The sequence below is a fragment of the Triticum aestivum genome, chromosome 6D, assembly GCF_018294505.1.
Source record: "Triticum aestivum cultivar Chinese Spring chromosome 6D, IWGSC CS RefSeq v2.1, whole genome shotgun sequence".
Taxonomy (NCBI): Eukaryota; Viridiplantae; Streptophyta; class Magnoliopsida; order Poales; family Poaceae; genus Triticum; species Triticum aestivum.
The window spans coordinates 457,194,267-457,211,220 of record NC_057811.1 but is presented as its reverse complement, the minus strand read 5'-3'; the positions used below and the strand labels follow the sequence as shown (position 1 = coordinate 457,211,220).

The following is a 16,954-nucleotide window of genomic DNA, read 5'->3' as shown; positions in this document are numbered from 1 at the left end:
TCGGCCGGCAGCAAGCCACCGAATGATCCATCAGCGAAGACGCTAAGTCTCAGCTGCAGGTAAACTACAGTTTACTGATGCACATGCCAAAAGGCTGCGCTCTTTAATTATGAATTTACAGTTTCATATGAGTCATTCTAATCTGGGAGGTGCATTTTACCCAGACGCTCAACAATCTTTCCAGAGATCATTGAATCCATGATATGCACTCATAGTTAGGATCATGTTTTGTTTCTCTTATCATAATAAAATAAGTAATTAGCATTTTATTTCTATACTATATTGCTTATGGGGGTGCTTAGAATGAGTTCTTAAGTTACAGTTGCGTTACATGGGTTATAATTATTATACTCCTAAGTTTATAATTTCTCATGTGAAATTCTCTGTATTGCTATTATTAATTAAGAGTTCTGTTTGATTCCTCATTGCATCAAGATGCATGCGTTCTGGGTCACACTTATACTTGAAAACACCATCAGTCTGCAATAATTTGAAAATATATGGCATTTGTATCAATTACTACAAGATCTAGGCTGTGACAACATATCAACATTGCTCTCTAACTGTGCAAGGCTTTATTTGGCGAACATATAATGAATAATTTGTTTTAGAAGACAGGGTGTGGCACTGGGACAGGGAGAGTGTCTGTGTGACCATGACTGCGGTGATCGGGACAGGGCCAGTGATCGCCACCATCGTGAGCACCGTGAGAGGAGTGAAATAAGGGAGCATTGTGACCGTTTTGATGATTGTGACCATCGCCGGAGCCATGATCTTGATGTTGAAAGGTACTGCTTCTTGATTTCTGTGATGCCACTATAGGACAATAATAGTGTAGGCTGATGAATCAAAATTTTGAAGCATCTTTGTATTTCCTACTCTACTGCTTCAATTGGCAGCCAATTAGGATGCAACTTGTATTACCCTCCAAGTTCCTCGCACCTGAACCGGCATCTCTCTGTAGTTTTGGTTAGATTGCCTAGGCTGAATTGAACTCCGTGTCGTGAGGATTAGATAAAGTTCCATCTACTCCATAGATGTGTTTTCCGTTAATACGTGTCTGTATGATTCTGTTCTGCATATTCGTCTTAATGGATAATTTTAAATCGAAATGATGGTTATTAATTATTGGCCCGCCATCCATAGAAACAAGTTGTGTACTATGGAGGTTAACTGAAGAATTGTTCACACAAAACAATTGGACTCAAAGAAGCAGAGGAGAGATGTGAGAAACTTGAGAGAAAAGTGAGAAGGAATTGACCCATTGTGGTACAATCAGGACCTTTGGTGGTGCGATTGGATCATGCAGAGATAAATGGATCTGCTCCAGAAGAGAAAGAGAACATAGAGAAGAGAGGAGGAGACGTGCGTGAGACGGGGCCTTGTAGTTATTTCGTTGCATGTTCCCAATGTAGCTTTTTTTCCTTTTTTTCTTAATTTTTTGTTAAACTGATTTGATTTTATGCCTGCTTTACGTATTGCGTTTCTTCTTAAATTGACTCAAATTCTGATATTACCTACACCAGGGAACAATGATGAATTCTATGGAGGATGCTCATGGTACACAAGATCCTTACTTCATAATCACCTATCTGAATGGTGCACAACATCAATGCTTTGTTAATGCTAAGTCCCTTGATTGCTTTTGTGTGTAGGAAGGAAAGGCTATGTTGTCTTAACAAGGATGGAAAGTATAACAACATACACAAACCAACGTGGACAACCCAAATCTGGTAAATTGTTTATGTCATTTAAGTTGTCTCTAGCATTTGTTATAATGCATAAAATCCTGGTATCGGTTAAATTGCTAAACCTTCAAGACTGCTCATTGGAGTGAGGATGCGGTCGGACATTCACCCTACCATCCATTGACTCATTGTTGCTGATATCATAGTGCATACAACCTTTTTCACACGTGTTATCTTATTTTACCATTGATAATGCACTGCTTATGTATATTGATTTATTGTATGCTTTATAGGACTGATGGAACCTGGAAGATACACCTGAAACTGAAGAAAAAGTTCTCAAAAGTGCGGAAGAGCGGTATAGAGGCTGGCGACCAACTCTAAGCTCCACTTACAAGGCATACAAAACATATGCAGCTAGGTTGGCTTATCTGCTGGAAGATTTACAACAAGAAGAGTGGGAATGGACGATTGTGTACTTTGGCACTGATTCAAAATTTCAGGTTATCTCTAAGATCACTCTTTGTCTACCACGTGTTAAGATGAAATTGCTTTTCTATATGGTTATATTTGGTTTTGATGAATTGATAGGAACGCAGCCAAAAGAACATTGATAGTCGTAAGAAACAGAAGACAAGACACATATTTCGATCAAAATCTTACTCGCAACTAAATTTCGAGAAGGTATGAGTCTAACTAAATATGATGCATCGCTGCTAACTATGATTTCATGTTTTAAGCATCTCATTGCTATATTACTTGCAGAGAAACATGGAAACTGAAGAAGAGCCAGATTGTATTGCTATGTGGGAACTCACCCACACGAAGAATGAAACATGGTCTGACACTGAGTCCCAGGATGTTTACGTGAGTACACTGACTTTTGGTTATTCTATAGTTATTCAACGATGTGCATTCGGCATGCTTCTGCATCAGCTAGGATTATTCATGCGTTGGATCGTGTTATTCTTGTTTCATCTTTTATAGTGTTAATATTGATGCCGCACCTATAATTGTTCTTTCAGTTTTTAGGACAAAGCACGTCTAAGATGTTAAAAACAAAGAAACTGAAACTCATGGTCCACTTTCAAGTGAGCATGTCATTGGCCTTCATAATTAGCTAGCTGCTTCTTCTCTTTCACCATGCATTGTTGCTGCATCGAGTCACAACTTAAAAAATGAATATGTGCTAGCTAGGGACATGAACTTAACTGAAACTATAGATCAAGCCACAACATAAATCAATAGTGGAAGATTTTAGTATATGTACTTGTGCTTATGCTTTAGACATTTACACTTGTAAAACTGTTCTGATCCCTCGGTTACATGCTTGCTGACACAATATCACTCAGGTTATTTTGACAACACTTATTTTTAATAATGGGGCTGGAATAATTGTATGACGTATGTTATGTTGGACTCATTAATTAGAACTTTTTTTCCTTGATTGCAGGATCCAAAGAACTAGCTCGACTGGACTCTAGATCACGGACAATTTAGTCTTGGCACTTAATTAGGATGCCTAAATTACATTTGATGGATATTTGCTATGAGAATTATGAATTTTATGAATCTACATATTGTACGTATGGTTTTGAATATTGTAATTGAATGCCTATATTTTTTTTAGGTTGCAATAGGCTATTGCCACAACCCACTTTTCGTTGCCACATGTTAGCACCACGAAAATTTAAATTGTCGCAATAATTTCTCGCTACAAACATTTCACTCGTTGTGATACCTATTTATCACCGCCAAAACTAGTATGTTGCAATTTCCTATTACGACGACTGGAATATTTGTTGCCATAACTCAATTCCACAAGTGTAGCGGTTCGTGGCAAAATGCCTAATGCCACAAAACAAGGATTGTTGCCATAGTTTATTGCCACAATTGATTATTGCCACAAAACAGTATGCACCATGAAACGAGCGTGTTGGCATAGGTTGTTGCAACAAATGTCTATCGCCATGAGTTATCAGTCGCCATGATTCATTACATGTTGCATTAAAGCTATCTCCACAAAGCAAATTGTGGCATCAGATGAGTGTTGCCACGGGAAGACATGTGGCGACTTCCCACATGGCTGTTGCAATAGCACACTTTATTGCCACAATTGCTTTTTTGTGGCAATAACCCATTACCATGCGTCCAGTCGCAACGGCTGCCAACGAATGTTGTTTCGTGGCAATAGGTACTTATCGCTACAAATCGACATGTATTGCGACGAACAATTTTGTTGCAAAAGACCCGGATCCTTGTAGTGATCACTCTCTCAGCAGTTGGTGGACTCATATGGCCATGCGTAGCAAGGCGATGGCGACCCTCACCTTGCTCACCAACTGGACCATTTGGAATGAGAGAAATGCCAGGGTCTTCCGGAAGAAATCGACGTCTCCCCGAATCATCATGCAAAACTAGAAGGAGGAAGCTAGACTCTAGGTGCTAGCTGGTGCGAAACGCTTGAGTAATTTGATGCCACGAGAGTAATGGCTTTTGTATTCGGTGGGCCTCCTGTGGCTCTGACTGGAACCTTGTCTCCTCCCTTAATTAATGAATGAGGCAAATCCTTTGCCATGACTTCACAATAAAAACCTCATCCATCATCCATTCTCAATCACCGAGGCAAGACACCTGGATGACAAACAGGTTGGGGTCGAAGGACGAAGGGGTAAAAACGAGCTTTCTTTGCCGGATTCCACACATCACGCAGCTCCCGGTAGGAGGTGCTTTTGACTAAATTTTTTGACCATATGAACCTTAGCGAGAGTGAGCCATCTCACGCTGTCATGTAGGGCTTAATCATTCTCATCTATCTCAACATCATCAAAGATTTCATCGCTCACGTCCAACTTACAGAAATCATGCATGTCACCCTTTGCATCACTCCTCACGCCGCCGCTTGTAGCAGATTGAGAATCCGATGGGCACACCGTCGGTCTAGCCTAGGGAATGTGTGATTGTCCCTCAACAGGGAACCCTAGACTCGGCGGTGTGACAACGTGGATGGGAGCACAGCCTCACACCGAAATCCAGTGGGGAAACCTGGCCGTCATAATGTTAAGGTAGCTCTACCAGTTCTTTCTTTAAACAGACTTCACAAATTTTTCACAAGATCTCTGAGGCGTGGCTATCTCGTGCACGCATTGGAGCACCACATTCTGAAATTCCCCGATTTGGAAGGTTGCCAGCAGCTCCCTCGATAGGTGGATTAATTAGCTTCCCTCCCAAAAAATTAGGGGGTAGGCGACTAGTGTTGGTTTTGGGTGGGACCAACTCCTTTATGCCTTACCCAGCCTTGGCATGTACGCGCACAAAGTCACATGTGGGCAGAGCGCTCCGCGCTGGATTGTCTTTGCTCGTTGGAGCGGCCAAACGTGAAGGAGTTGTTTTGCTCTGAATACACTCACGAGTCACTGAAAGCTGAATAAAACTGTTTCTTATTGATGATTTGGTGCGGCATACAAGAGTATATAAGAGGGTACAAACCGACTTGGGGTAGGGGTACAAAACTGACTTGGACTAGAAGTCGTATACCATAATGACTACTCTAACATCCCCCCGCAGTATCAACGGCAGGCTCGACGACGTTGAGACTGAAACAGATATCTTGAAACAGCTTAGTAGGCAGTGCCTTGGTGAAAATGTCAGCAAACTGAGCCGTAGAGGGAACATGAAGCACCCGAACCTGACCAAGAGCAACCTTTTCACGAACAAAATGAATATCAATCTCAATATGCTTTGTGCGTCGGTGTTGAACTGGATTGCTGGTCATGTAGACTGCTGATATGTTGTCACAGTAGACAATAGTGGCCTGCTCAATAGGCCTGTGTAGCTCGGAGAGTAACTGCCGAATCCAGATTGTATCTGCAACGGCATGTGCCACAGCGCGATACTCAGCCTCGGCCGACGAACGTGAGACTGTAACCTGTCTTTTCGAAGACCAAGAAATCAAATTGTTACCAAGAAAAACACAAAAACCGGAAGTGGACCTTCGAGTGTCAGGACAACCAGCCCAGTCTGCATCAGAGTATGCGGTAAGCGAGTTTGGAGAAGAATTATTGAGGTGAAGACCATGATTGAGAGTTCCTTTTAAATACCGAAGAATGCGTTTAACATGATTATTAAGGAACCCGGGGATCATGCATATAGAGACATGCTTGTTGAACAGCAAAAGAGATTTCAGGACGAGTAATGGTGAGATATTGGAGAGCACCTGTTAGGCTACGATAGAGAGTAGGATCGGAAAAGGGTTCACCGGTAGCCGAAAGTTTAAAACTAGTATCGACAGGAGTGCGAGATGATTGACAGTCAAGCATACCAGCACGATTAAGAAGATCAAGAATATACTGGCGTTGGGAAAGAAAAAGGCTGGAGGAATCTCGAACAACAGCAATGCCTAAGAAATGATGAAGGGGTCCTAGGTCAGTCATAGAAAATTCAGATCTAAGAAGAGAGACAATATGATCTAAGAACTTTTGAGAGGAGGCGGTAAGAATGATATCATCTACATAGAGAAGTAAATAGGCAGTGTCAGAAGTTTGATGATACACAAAAAGAGAGGTGTCGGAGAGAGATGGAGTGAAGCCTATTGTTTGAATGAAGGAGGAGAAGCGTTGAAACCAAGCTCGTGGGGCCTGTTTAAGACCGTAGAGAGATTTCTGAAGAAGACATACATGAGTTGGAAAGGATGGATTTTCAAAACCCAGAGGTTGCTGGAAGTAGACAGTTTCTTGAAGGGAACCATGGAGGAAAGCATTTTTAACATCAAGTTGGTGAATGGGCCATGAAGAGGAGACAGCAACACTAAGAACGGTGCGAATGGTGCTAGGTTTAACAACAGGAGAGAAGGTTTCTTCGTAATCAATTCCTTGTTGCTGAGAAAAGCCACGACAAACCCACCTGGCTTTATATCGTGAGAGGCTCCCATCGGAGTGGAACTTTTGGCGAAAAATCCATTTGCCAGAAACAATATTTGTATTGGGAGGACGAGGAACAAGTTGCCAGGTGTTGTTTTGAAGTAAAGCATTATATTCTTCTTGCATGGCAGCGGCCCAATTGGGATCAAGTAGAGCAGTTTTGTAATTCTTTGGAAGAGAAGTGAGAGATACGGAGGTATGAAGGTTTAGGCGGTCCTGGGGTTGATGAAATCCTGATTTGGCCCTAGTACGCATGCGATGATCATTAATCGGGGCTGCTGTAGGAATAGGACGAGGGGGTAAGGTGGGTACTGGTGAGTCCGGCGCAGCGGAAGAGTCGGACGAAGGAGTAGGGCTGGGTAGTGGAGTGGGAGCAGGGCTGGGTGGTGGAGTGGGAGTAGGGGCCGGGGGTGTTGGGGAGGGAGCAGGGGTCGGGGGTGTTGGGGACGTCTCGGGTGGGGTGAGTGTATGGTTGGGATTGGCTATGGTGGGTGTTAATGGTGGTGGTGATAAGTTGTGTTCGGCAGGTAGGGGAGTATATAGTTGGAAAGGACGGGGAGAGGGGGTGTTTGCGGAGCTAGGGGTGTTGGATGGTGTAGTAGTGCGTTGTGAGAAAGGAAAAATGTGCTCAGCAAACGTGACATGACGAGAGACATGAACGTGTCCGGTGTGAAGGTCGAGACAGCGATAGCCTTTGTGCTCGTCAGAGAAGCCGAGAAAAGCACATGGGATAGAGCGTGGTGACAATTTATTTGCAGAAGTGGCGTAGGCATTGGGAAAACAGAGACAGCCGAAAACACGAACCGCGGAGTAGTCGGGGTGGGAAAGAAAGAGGGAATAATAGGGAGTAGTGTTGGGTTTAGTTTTAGAAGGTCGAATATTTAGAAGGAAGGTGGCCATGTGTAGGGCTTCAGCCCAAAACTTGGGAGGCATAGATGATTGAATGAGGAGAGTGCGAACTATATCATTGAGGGTGCGAAGAGAGCGTTCTGCTTTACCATTTTGAGGGGAGGTGTAGGGACATGAGAACCTAAGCAGGATGCCATGTTGTAAGAAGAAAGTACGATTTTTAATGTTATCAAACTCGCGACCATTGTCACATTGGATAAAGCGAATTGGGAGGAAGAAGTGAACAGACACATAGCGTTGAAAATTAAGGAAAAGAGAATGGACCTCGGATTTGTTGCGTAGAGGAAAAGTCCAGACAAAGTGGGTGAAATCATCTAGGATAACAAGGTAGTATTTAAAACCCGAAACACTTGCAATGGGAGAGGTCCATAAATCACAATGTATTAATTCAAAGGGATAAGTGCTACAAGAACTAGAGGAACTAAAGGGAAGACGCACATGTTTGCCTAATTGACAAGACTCGCAAAACACAGAATTATGAGAGTCCCTATTACATGGTATGGTAAATTCACTAAGCATAGAAGCTAAGACGGCGGGGTTGGGATGGCCCAAGCGACGATGCCAGAGATCGACGGAGGCCAGCATGGATGTTGGAGGGGTGGCGGCAGGAACTCCATTAAGAGAATAAAGATCACCGGAGCTATTGAAGCGAGCGATCTCGGCCTTGGTCAGGTAATCCTTCACAGATAAACCAAAAGGGTCAAATTCAGCCGAAACTAGATTGTCGCAAGTAAATTGGCGAACAGAGATAAGATTTTTAATGAGGGCGGGTGCAACTAGAACATCGCGAAGTAAAAGAGGTTTGGTGGAAGAGGGAAGTTGAGCCTGACCAACACAATATATAGGAATAGATGATCCATCTCCAAGGATAATGGAAGGGAAAGGAGATTTAGTGCAAGAAGATAACCAATTACTAGATGCAGACATATGACTAGAGGCCCCTGAATCAAAGATCCAATCCGTACCTGAGTTTCCTTGTGCAGCAAAGTTATTCATGGCCTGGAGAAAGGCAGCTTGATCCCAGCTCGGCGTCGCAGGTGAGGGTGGCGTCGGAAGCAGTGCCGGCGGATACGATGGTGAAGGCAGTAGGGCCGGCTGGGGAGTGTAGTAGGCATTGGCCGGCTGTGGTGGGGGTGGCGTCGGGAGCAGGGCCGGCTGAGGTGTGTAGTAGGCGCCGCCGTCGGTGCTGTAATGACCATAAGGAGCATACGTCGGGGCGGCGTGATAGGCATTGGCCGGCTGTCGGGGGTTGAGAACCCCGGGAGCACCAGTAGGCGGCCGAAGGCCGGGTTGCCAGGCACCTGAGTATGCCGGCGGAGCACCGAGGGTGGACGGAGCGGACCAGGGCATGGGCCATGCTTGAACAAGCCCCGTCCAAGGATCATGAGGAGGCCGCCATGCAACCGCAGATGGAGCACTGGTGGGTGGTGCAGGACTCGGTGCTGGTGATGTCGTAGGCGGAACCGAACGAGTCGACGGCGGCCTGTAGATAGGGTTTTTGCCGCGGTAGTTCGGACTAGGACGCCAGCCTGGGGGCGGTTGAACAGATGACGATGCGGACGGCCCGGCGGCAGGAGCCGGCCTGGAAGGCGGCGCTGGTGTAGACGACAGAGGAGGATGAGCCGCAGCATGAAAGACCTTGGGGCGAGAGTCCTTGCGAGCTTGTGTTTCCGCCGCGAGTTGTAGCAAGGAACGAACTTCAGCGAAGGTAGGAGGGGGCCGTATCATCGGTATGAACGAGGCTTGCTTGTCAAAGTCTTCGCTGAGGCCGACGACGATATTGATTAGCTGTGAGTCGCTAACTGTATCGCCGAGTTCGCGGAGCTCATCACCAATGGTCTTAACGCGCTGGCAGAACAGGTTCACCGGGGCGTCTCCTTGCACCATATTGCGAAGCTCGGTGTGGAGAGCGTTTTTCCGAGCGTCGGTGTTGCTTTGGAAGAGCTGACGGAGGGAGTGCCAGATGTTGGCAGCGGTGGCGCCGTCGTGATCGAGCATGTTGAAGATCTCGGTGGTGATGCGGGTGTAGAACCACTGGACGATCGCGAGATCGTCTTTCAACCATTGCGGATCGTCGGGGCGGGGAAGACAGTTGGCGGCGACATGCGAGCGCAGGTTGCAGCGGCCGAGGTGGAGATCGAAGAGATGTCTTGAATGGTAGTAGTTGTGGGCGGCGAGATCAAGAACTATGGGGATGTAGGGGCTGACGTCGGAGATTGTGTCAGCAAGAGATATTGGTGCGGCGAGGATGGGTGCAGGGTAGTTTTGTGAAGCTATGGTAAGGGCCGAGAGAGAAGCGGCCGCGGCGTTGGCAGCCTTGGCGATGAGTGCGGCCCGGCGCTCGAAGTAGCCGGGCGGCGGCGGCGGCGTTGGCGGAGCCATACCCTAAACCCTGGGACCGGTATCTGATACCATGAAAGCTGAATAAAACTGTTTCTTATTGATGATTTGGTGCGGCATACAAGAGTATATAAGAGGGTACAAACCGACTTGGGGTAGGGGTACAAAACTGACTTGGACTAGAAGTCGTATACCATAATGACTACTCTAACAGTCACGATACAGGAGTTGCAAAGGAATCACAGAGAAAGTCTTGTCTAGAGGAAGGAGAAGCAAGAAAGGAAACAAGAGCCATGCGTTTATCCCATAAGCAACGTCTAGGGTTTCTCTCCTCTGATGATTCCGTCTCCCTTGAGTATTCTCTCCGACCTTTGCTGGTCGACTATAATACTGTCTTCATCAAACATTCACTCAGTAAAATCCTTTTGCATGAAATAAAATATTTTGGTATAGTTACTTTTGTTATGTTTTTTTTGGCAAAAAAAGATCCAAATCTATTATCGAAGTTCATCGGAAGTATAAAGCATCACACCGAACGACCACTACTGCTACCAGGGCGAGCCGTGACATGCCACTATCTCCCCTAACAGAGTCGGCTTCGACTTGTCGATGATAGCCTGGAAGTCTTAGTGCATGTGCCCCTAGGAACGAGCGCTCTATAGCTGCAGTCATCGCCATTGAACCCTTAAATAGATTTGAAGCAACAAACATCAAATGTCGCTGCACGAAGAGAAACACTAACCTTATCGTCCCCAAAAGATGGCAGGAATCTACGCCGGAGCTCCATTGACTATGTATAGATGGGCAATCATGAGGAGAATTGGAGTCCTGAATACAAACTCAAAGAAGAAGCGTCGCCATCGTCCGAGCGCCGCACCTGTGAGTACTAACCTCAACTATTAACCAGAGCGGAGGCGCCGGGGTTCTTGTCCCCGCCACCGGCCGCCACAGCGATAGGAAGAGGGGGTCGAATCAACAAGCTCATTGGCGAAGTTTGGAAGGGATAGTTTGCCCTAGACACCAAAGGATAGGGAGGAAAACCTAATAGGTGAAAGGATAACGTTGCCACCCGGCCGACCGGCCGAAGCTTTGACCGGTCGTGCCCACTCAGACAGCCCCTAGCGATTCAGATCGCGACACGTAAGGTATGATGGCCCGCCCAACATCGTCCTCCTTCTCCCTTATCTTCTTGCGCTACGCTGCCTCGCGCTCGCGCTGTGCTGCAGCTTCTTCTCTGCTGCAATCTCCTCGCCCAGACATGACAACAATCTCACCGGAGATGAACGGTCACCACCACACGTTGGCGACCAAACATCATGAGGTCCTGAGACTTGGGAGGGACTAGCCACCATGGACACCTGCTGCTTGGGACATGTAAGCACGAATAACCTGCTAACGATGTGAGCTGTTGGCGCTCGAAGGTTGCTGGGAGCTGCCGGTGCTCGGAGATTGCCGGATGAGGATCTTGCTAACGACAACGTCGTGAATGCTACAACCACGTACCAAAAATCTACAACCAACTTGCGAAGAGGCTACAACGCCGCACACTGGAACTGCAACCGGCGAGGTGTGTCGACAAATGTTACAACCGTTTACCAAAAAAGCTATAACCATGTTCGTCAGATTTGCAACCTGAGTTCGCTGGAGTTTGTGGCCAGGCGACGCCATCATCTGCGAAATGCTACAACTGTGTGTCGCATGAGTTACAACCAATTCACGGAGATGCTACGACAGCATACGCCGGAGCTGCAACCGGTGAGGCGTCGTCCACTAACGCTACAAACGTTCACGATGATGTTGCGACCCCCGGTGGCGGTAACGATGTGTTTTTTGTTGCTACCAGCATTTGTGGAAGCTACAACCGCCGTCGTGGAAACTACAAGCGGGCATAGTGAGCTACGACTGGTAGTCGCCATTACTACTACTGGCTACGATGGAGAAACAACTGAACTGAGGGGGGGGGGGGAGAGTATGACCTACAAGCTAATTTATTGGATCCAGCAACACGTTTTGCTACATAGGGGGGCAGAACCACACGGGGCAGCATGGAAACCGCCAAGCCGACGAGCTACGCTACTAAGTGGCTACGGCAACGACGGGGAGCTGCAAGGAGGAGCCGAGAAAAAGGGGGGCGGTGATGTGCTATGGAAAATCGCACCGGGAGGAAGAAGAAGGAACATGTGCGAGAGGGCTCGATCGGACGGCTACAACATATTGAATCAGAAGGCTGGGGCCGATCGGGCGGCGCCTAGCACTGGCCTACATGAAAGGGCATAGTTACTTTCACTTAACATGTCCACACTGCGAAAATGTCATTTTCCGAAGCAAACAAGGCGATTTTTACAATCGAAGAAACGTATACGTCGAGCGTGTTTTGTGTACTATTTTTTCGTGGAGGAAAGACATAGGCTACCAAGTGGTCAGCTTGGTGTTCGTGGTTCGTGGATGGCAGGTATGGTTTTCTCCTTCGGCGTCTTAGTCGTGATGGGGTGCCAGATCTGGAGTTCGATGGCGTGTCCGAGGTGTTGCCTCGGTCTGATTCGTTCAACGGCAGTGGCTTCACTTATGTTAAGCTACCTTGGAGGTCCGCAAAGCTGCATATCAGTGATGGAGCCGCGTCGAGCTCGAGTGAGGAGGTGATCCGTTATTCTTTTCTTCGGTGGCTGCTGTGATGGTGCTGGAGGCAGGTGACGGACGTTGGTGTCAAGCTCAGAGATGTTCTACTATCTTTTCAGTTTTGTCATGTCGGTCCTTACATGACTTTTGTACTTTGTTTTTTATGATATAAATAAGACACGTATTACCATTAAAAAATGGTCAGCTTGGTAAGCTATCAAGAAAAATTTGCAATCAAGGAAAGACATAGGCTCCCTTTTTTGCAAAATAAAAGAAAGATATTCTCCCATGTGTGTCATCACCCGCGCTTCGAGAATGAGAAGATACGTGGCAACGCGGACGCTCCACGTACCTGCACGTCCGGCCTCTCTTCATGGGCGAGTCACCGGCTCCCGCCTGCCAGCCCACTCACGCGAGCACACGTAGCGCCTCCGGCAGACGATCATTCCAATGATCACACACACGCAAACCGGCAAACGGCCTATAAATAGTGCATCGTGCTACGCCTGCTTACACAACACAGCCACGAGTTGCAGTCAAGTGAGGAAGACAACACACCAGATTTCTGAGAGAACCAAAGATCAACACCAGTGCAATTCTGCAAGATGGAGTACCAGGGACAGCAGCAGCAGGCCCAGGCGGCCAACCGCGTGGACGAGTACGGTAACCCGGTGGCCGGCCACGGCACCGGCGCGGCCACTGGTGGGCATATCCAGCCCCTGAAGGACGAGCACCAGGCTGGCGGCGGGATCCTGCACCGGTCCGGCAGCTCGAGCTCCAGCTCGGTGCGTATGTATACCTTGAGTTTGCTTGCATAGTTGCATTTTCCAATGTATATTCTGTATGAATAAGAAAATCAATTGACTGATTTTTCTTGTTCGTCGTGGTAGTCTGAGGATGATGGCATGGGCGGAAGGAGAAAGAAGGGCATCAAAGAGAAGATCAAGGAGAAGCTCCCCGGTAGTCACGCTGACCAGCAGCAGACCGCTGGCACCTACGGACAGCAAGGTCATACGGCAGGGATGGCCGGCACCGGGGCGCATGGGGCGCATGGCACCACGGCCTCCGGCGGCACCCAGGGGCTGCAGGGACACACCGGAATGACCGACACGGCGACTCACGGCGCCCACGGCACGGGCGAGAAGAAGGGCGTCATGGACAAGATCAAGGACAAGCTGCCCGGACAGCACTGAACACGGCCCGCGGCCACCTTGGCAGAATAATAAGATGGAGATACAATAAAACTTCCTGAAACAAACTGAGATTTAGCTCACTTGTAATGTCTGAGTTCTGAGTTTTGTAGACTTGAATTTGGGTTTCTTGTACGTACCCGGGTCTATTTCTACAGCATCGTCCAAAATATAAATATAATTGCTTCCAGAATCTATGAAAGACCTAAAAATGTTGAATGATATCCAACAATTTCTGAAGATTTGGTTAAATTTGGAAGTTACATACATGCCTACGTAGAATATGAGGACCAAATCCATTCCAGTTGCTTTTCCATGGCAAGCCGTGGGTTTCGAGAGTCCATAGCCATAGTGTGCGAGGACCTTCAAGTGAAGAAAGAATAACATAAGTGAAGGGTGCCTGTGCACACTATATAAATAGTAAATATTTCCATAAAAATAGTAAATCAGAAAAAGTGCGTGGGAAAATAAATAAAAAACTGAAAATTGGGAGCAAACCTGGTGGACCATTCTACTCGTGGGTGAATTTAGGTGAAGAAATGACATCTGCGATATTCTCAGAAAGAAATGACATCCCTGGTATTCTCGGCAAAAAAGTCAAAAAGCTTGATTGTATAAAGAATAACTGTTTGAATGAATCGTGGGTCCACTGTATTTTTCTCTCTAAAAATACCACGGATGTTATTTATTCACAAAACTTCGCAAGTGAGTAGGATGATCGACTAGGTCTGATACCCCATAATTTCAGTTTTTTATTTTTTATTTTTCCTAGTATTTTCCTTTTGATATGCAGAGTAAATCTGTAGGTGAAAACAACTAAGAGCATCTATAGCCGGACTTGACAAATCCGAACCCTCAAACGCCCGCAGAGGCGTTCGGGCGCGTCCGTGGGCACTGACCGGTCACACCTCAAATTTTCCTTCTCACAACCGAACACCTCATTTAGCATACCTCAAATCCATATAAAGTGATGCAACTACGTAAAACAATGCATTACACACATCGTTCGACTACTACAGCTGGACATGCCATCAGAAGTACCAAAATTTGGCATGTTTAACCTACGTGCTAGCTATGGAGAAGATCATCCACGGCTGCCCTTACCCTTCCTGGCGCCCTTGTCGTCCTTCTCGCAGAAGTAGCGGTGGAAAACACTTCTGGCCCGTCGGTGTCCTCCTTCTCGTCCTTGGGGAGGGGGGAGGTGGTAGTCTGGCCGTGGCATGGACCGCCCGATTCTGCTCTAGGGCAAGGGCACGCGTGTTCCTTCGCTGCCGCATCTTTACAATGTGGGTGCAGATGACTTTCTAGTCCGCGGCAGCCCGTGCTACTGCATCAGCCGCCTCTGCCGCCATCATGTCGGCAGCGAGGCAGGCCTTGGCCACCCACATCCTCTCCTTCCCACAGTGGGCACACCGGTCCCGGTAGCACTCATACTCCGGTGGACCAGTGATGGAGAAAGGGAGATTGGAAAGCTCCCGAGAGGACTGCGATGATCCAGACTCGGAAGATCCGAGCGCCCGATGCGCCAATGCAATGGACTCACGCCAGACCGATCCCGCAGTCAGTCAGGCGTTGTCCTCTCGGGAGCAGCGGAGTGCAATGCGAACGGCCATTGCCTCCTGCAACCCGCATGGAAGGACACCCCAGTCAATGGATCGGAACTGACACTAGTAGAAAAAGGGGCTTTGGTTCAGCCAGAAAAGAGCATTAATACCGGTTGCATTACGAACCGGGACTAATGTGACCATTAGTCCCGGTTCGAGCGGCGAGGGCACCGTACAGGCATTACTCCCGGTTCAAATGGGACCTTTAGTACCGGTTCGTGCCACGAACCGGTACTAATGGGGTTGAGACCTTTAGTACCGGTTCATGCCACGAACCGGTACTAATGGTGCAATTTTCAAATCCTACCCTCCCCCCCCCCCCTATCGCCTTTTCAGTTTTGTAAAAAGCAAAAGAAAATGATAAAAACTTCAAAAGTTAAAATCCTTCGAGATGTAGTTATGTTACCACATCTACTAGTTAGGAAAATTTAAAAACTTAAATTTGGACATGTTTTGCAAAAAATGTAGGGAAAATGTAAAACGGCTATAACTTTTGCATACGATGTCAGAAAAAAACGTATAATATATCAAAATGTTCAGCACGAAAATCCAAATCCGATTTTGACGGCCTATGGCCTGTTTGCAAATTTTTAGAATCCTTAAATTCCAAAAGGAAAAAGTTATGCTCAAATTTCAGTTTTTTTTAATTTTCGTTAAATCTGGTCAAACTATGGTCAAACTACTTATTCAAGAAGTATTAGTGTTACTAAATAATTATTCAAGAATATTAGTGTTACTAAATAATTATTCAAGAATATTAGTGTTACTAAATAATTATTTCAGTTTTTTTGAATTTTGGTCAAATATGGTCAAACTGTGGTCAAGCTGTGGTCAAACAATGGTCAAACTACTTATTCAAGAAATATTAGTGTTACTAAATAATTATTGTTTTTTAGAACAATAGTTTCAAACTCCAATAGTGAAATGTGTGACTTCATGCTCAAGCTAAACTCCTGAGGGTTAATAGGATTGACATCTTAATATTGTCAGGAAAACAACAAGTGCAGACTTGGAAACGAGGAAGAATAGAACCCGGAAGTTAAGCGTGCTCAGGCTGGGGGAGTGGGAGGATGGGTTACCGTTCGGGAAGTTAGATGATTTGGAATAATGAGGGTGATTAGAGATTAGATTGAGCAGTGATGAGGGGTGATTAGAGATTAGAGGTTAAAATAATTCAGAAATTTGAAATTGGGGAAATATTTCAAAAAAAATTCATTTTTTTAATAAAATCCTTTAGTACCGGTTGGTGTTACCAACCGGGACTAAAGGTGGACCTCCAGGCAGCAGCCACGTGGAGGGCCTTTAGTCCCGGTTCGTATAAGAACCGGGACTAAAGGGGGACCTTTAGTAATGACCATTTAGTCTCGGTTCCAGAACCGAGACTAAAGGCCCTCTAGAACCGGGACTAAAGGCCCTTTTTCTACTAGTGTGATCAGAGTCAGATCCACTGTCTGCCATGCCAAAAAAGGCCCGAGATCACTGGACGGTATCTTGGGTGGCGGAGTTGAGTGGAAGGGAGTGAAGGGGAGTGGAGTGAAGTGGCTAGGGTTTGGTCCGGGGAGCGGATGGGGATGAATATATGTGGGGTCACGTGGGCTGGGCCCGGGCCTCCCCATATTTGGGCTGGATATGAGGGGTGCCAGTCAGCCCGGGTGTTCGAGGCCAGTTTGAGGCGCCCATCTAGGTCG

General features: G+C 46.7%; 1 protein-coding gene and 1 long non-coding RNA gene across 2 annotated transcripts; both read left to right on the top strand.

Annotated features, from left to right (window-relative positions):
* The first annotated feature begins 621 nt into the window (after positions 1 to 621).
* Positions 622 to 3,340, top strand: LOC123141979 (uncharacterized). Its single transcript, XR_006470488.1, has 7 exons — positions 622 to 788; positions 1,527 to 1,560; positions 1,656 to 1,733; positions 1,982 to 2,191; positions 2,280 to 2,372; positions 2,454 to 2,555; positions 3,142 to 3,340. It is a non-coding gene; the product is annotated as an uncharacterized lncRNA (long non-coding RNA).
* A 9,661-nt stretch (positions 3,341 to 13,001) lies between these two features.
* Positions 13,002 to 13,859, top strand: LOC123141978 (dehydrin DHN3). The gene is made up of 2 exons (XM_044561018.1): positions 13,002 to 13,257; positions 13,363 to 13,859. The coding sequence occupies exons 1-2, from the start codon at positions 13,078 to 13,080 to the stop codon at positions 13,663 to 13,665; spliced, it is 483 nt and encodes a 160-aa protein (XP_044416953.1). The 5' UTR covers positions 13,002 to 13,077; the 3' UTR covers positions 13,666 to 13,859.
* The last annotated feature ends 3,095 nt before the right edge of the window (positions 13,860 to 16,954 follow it).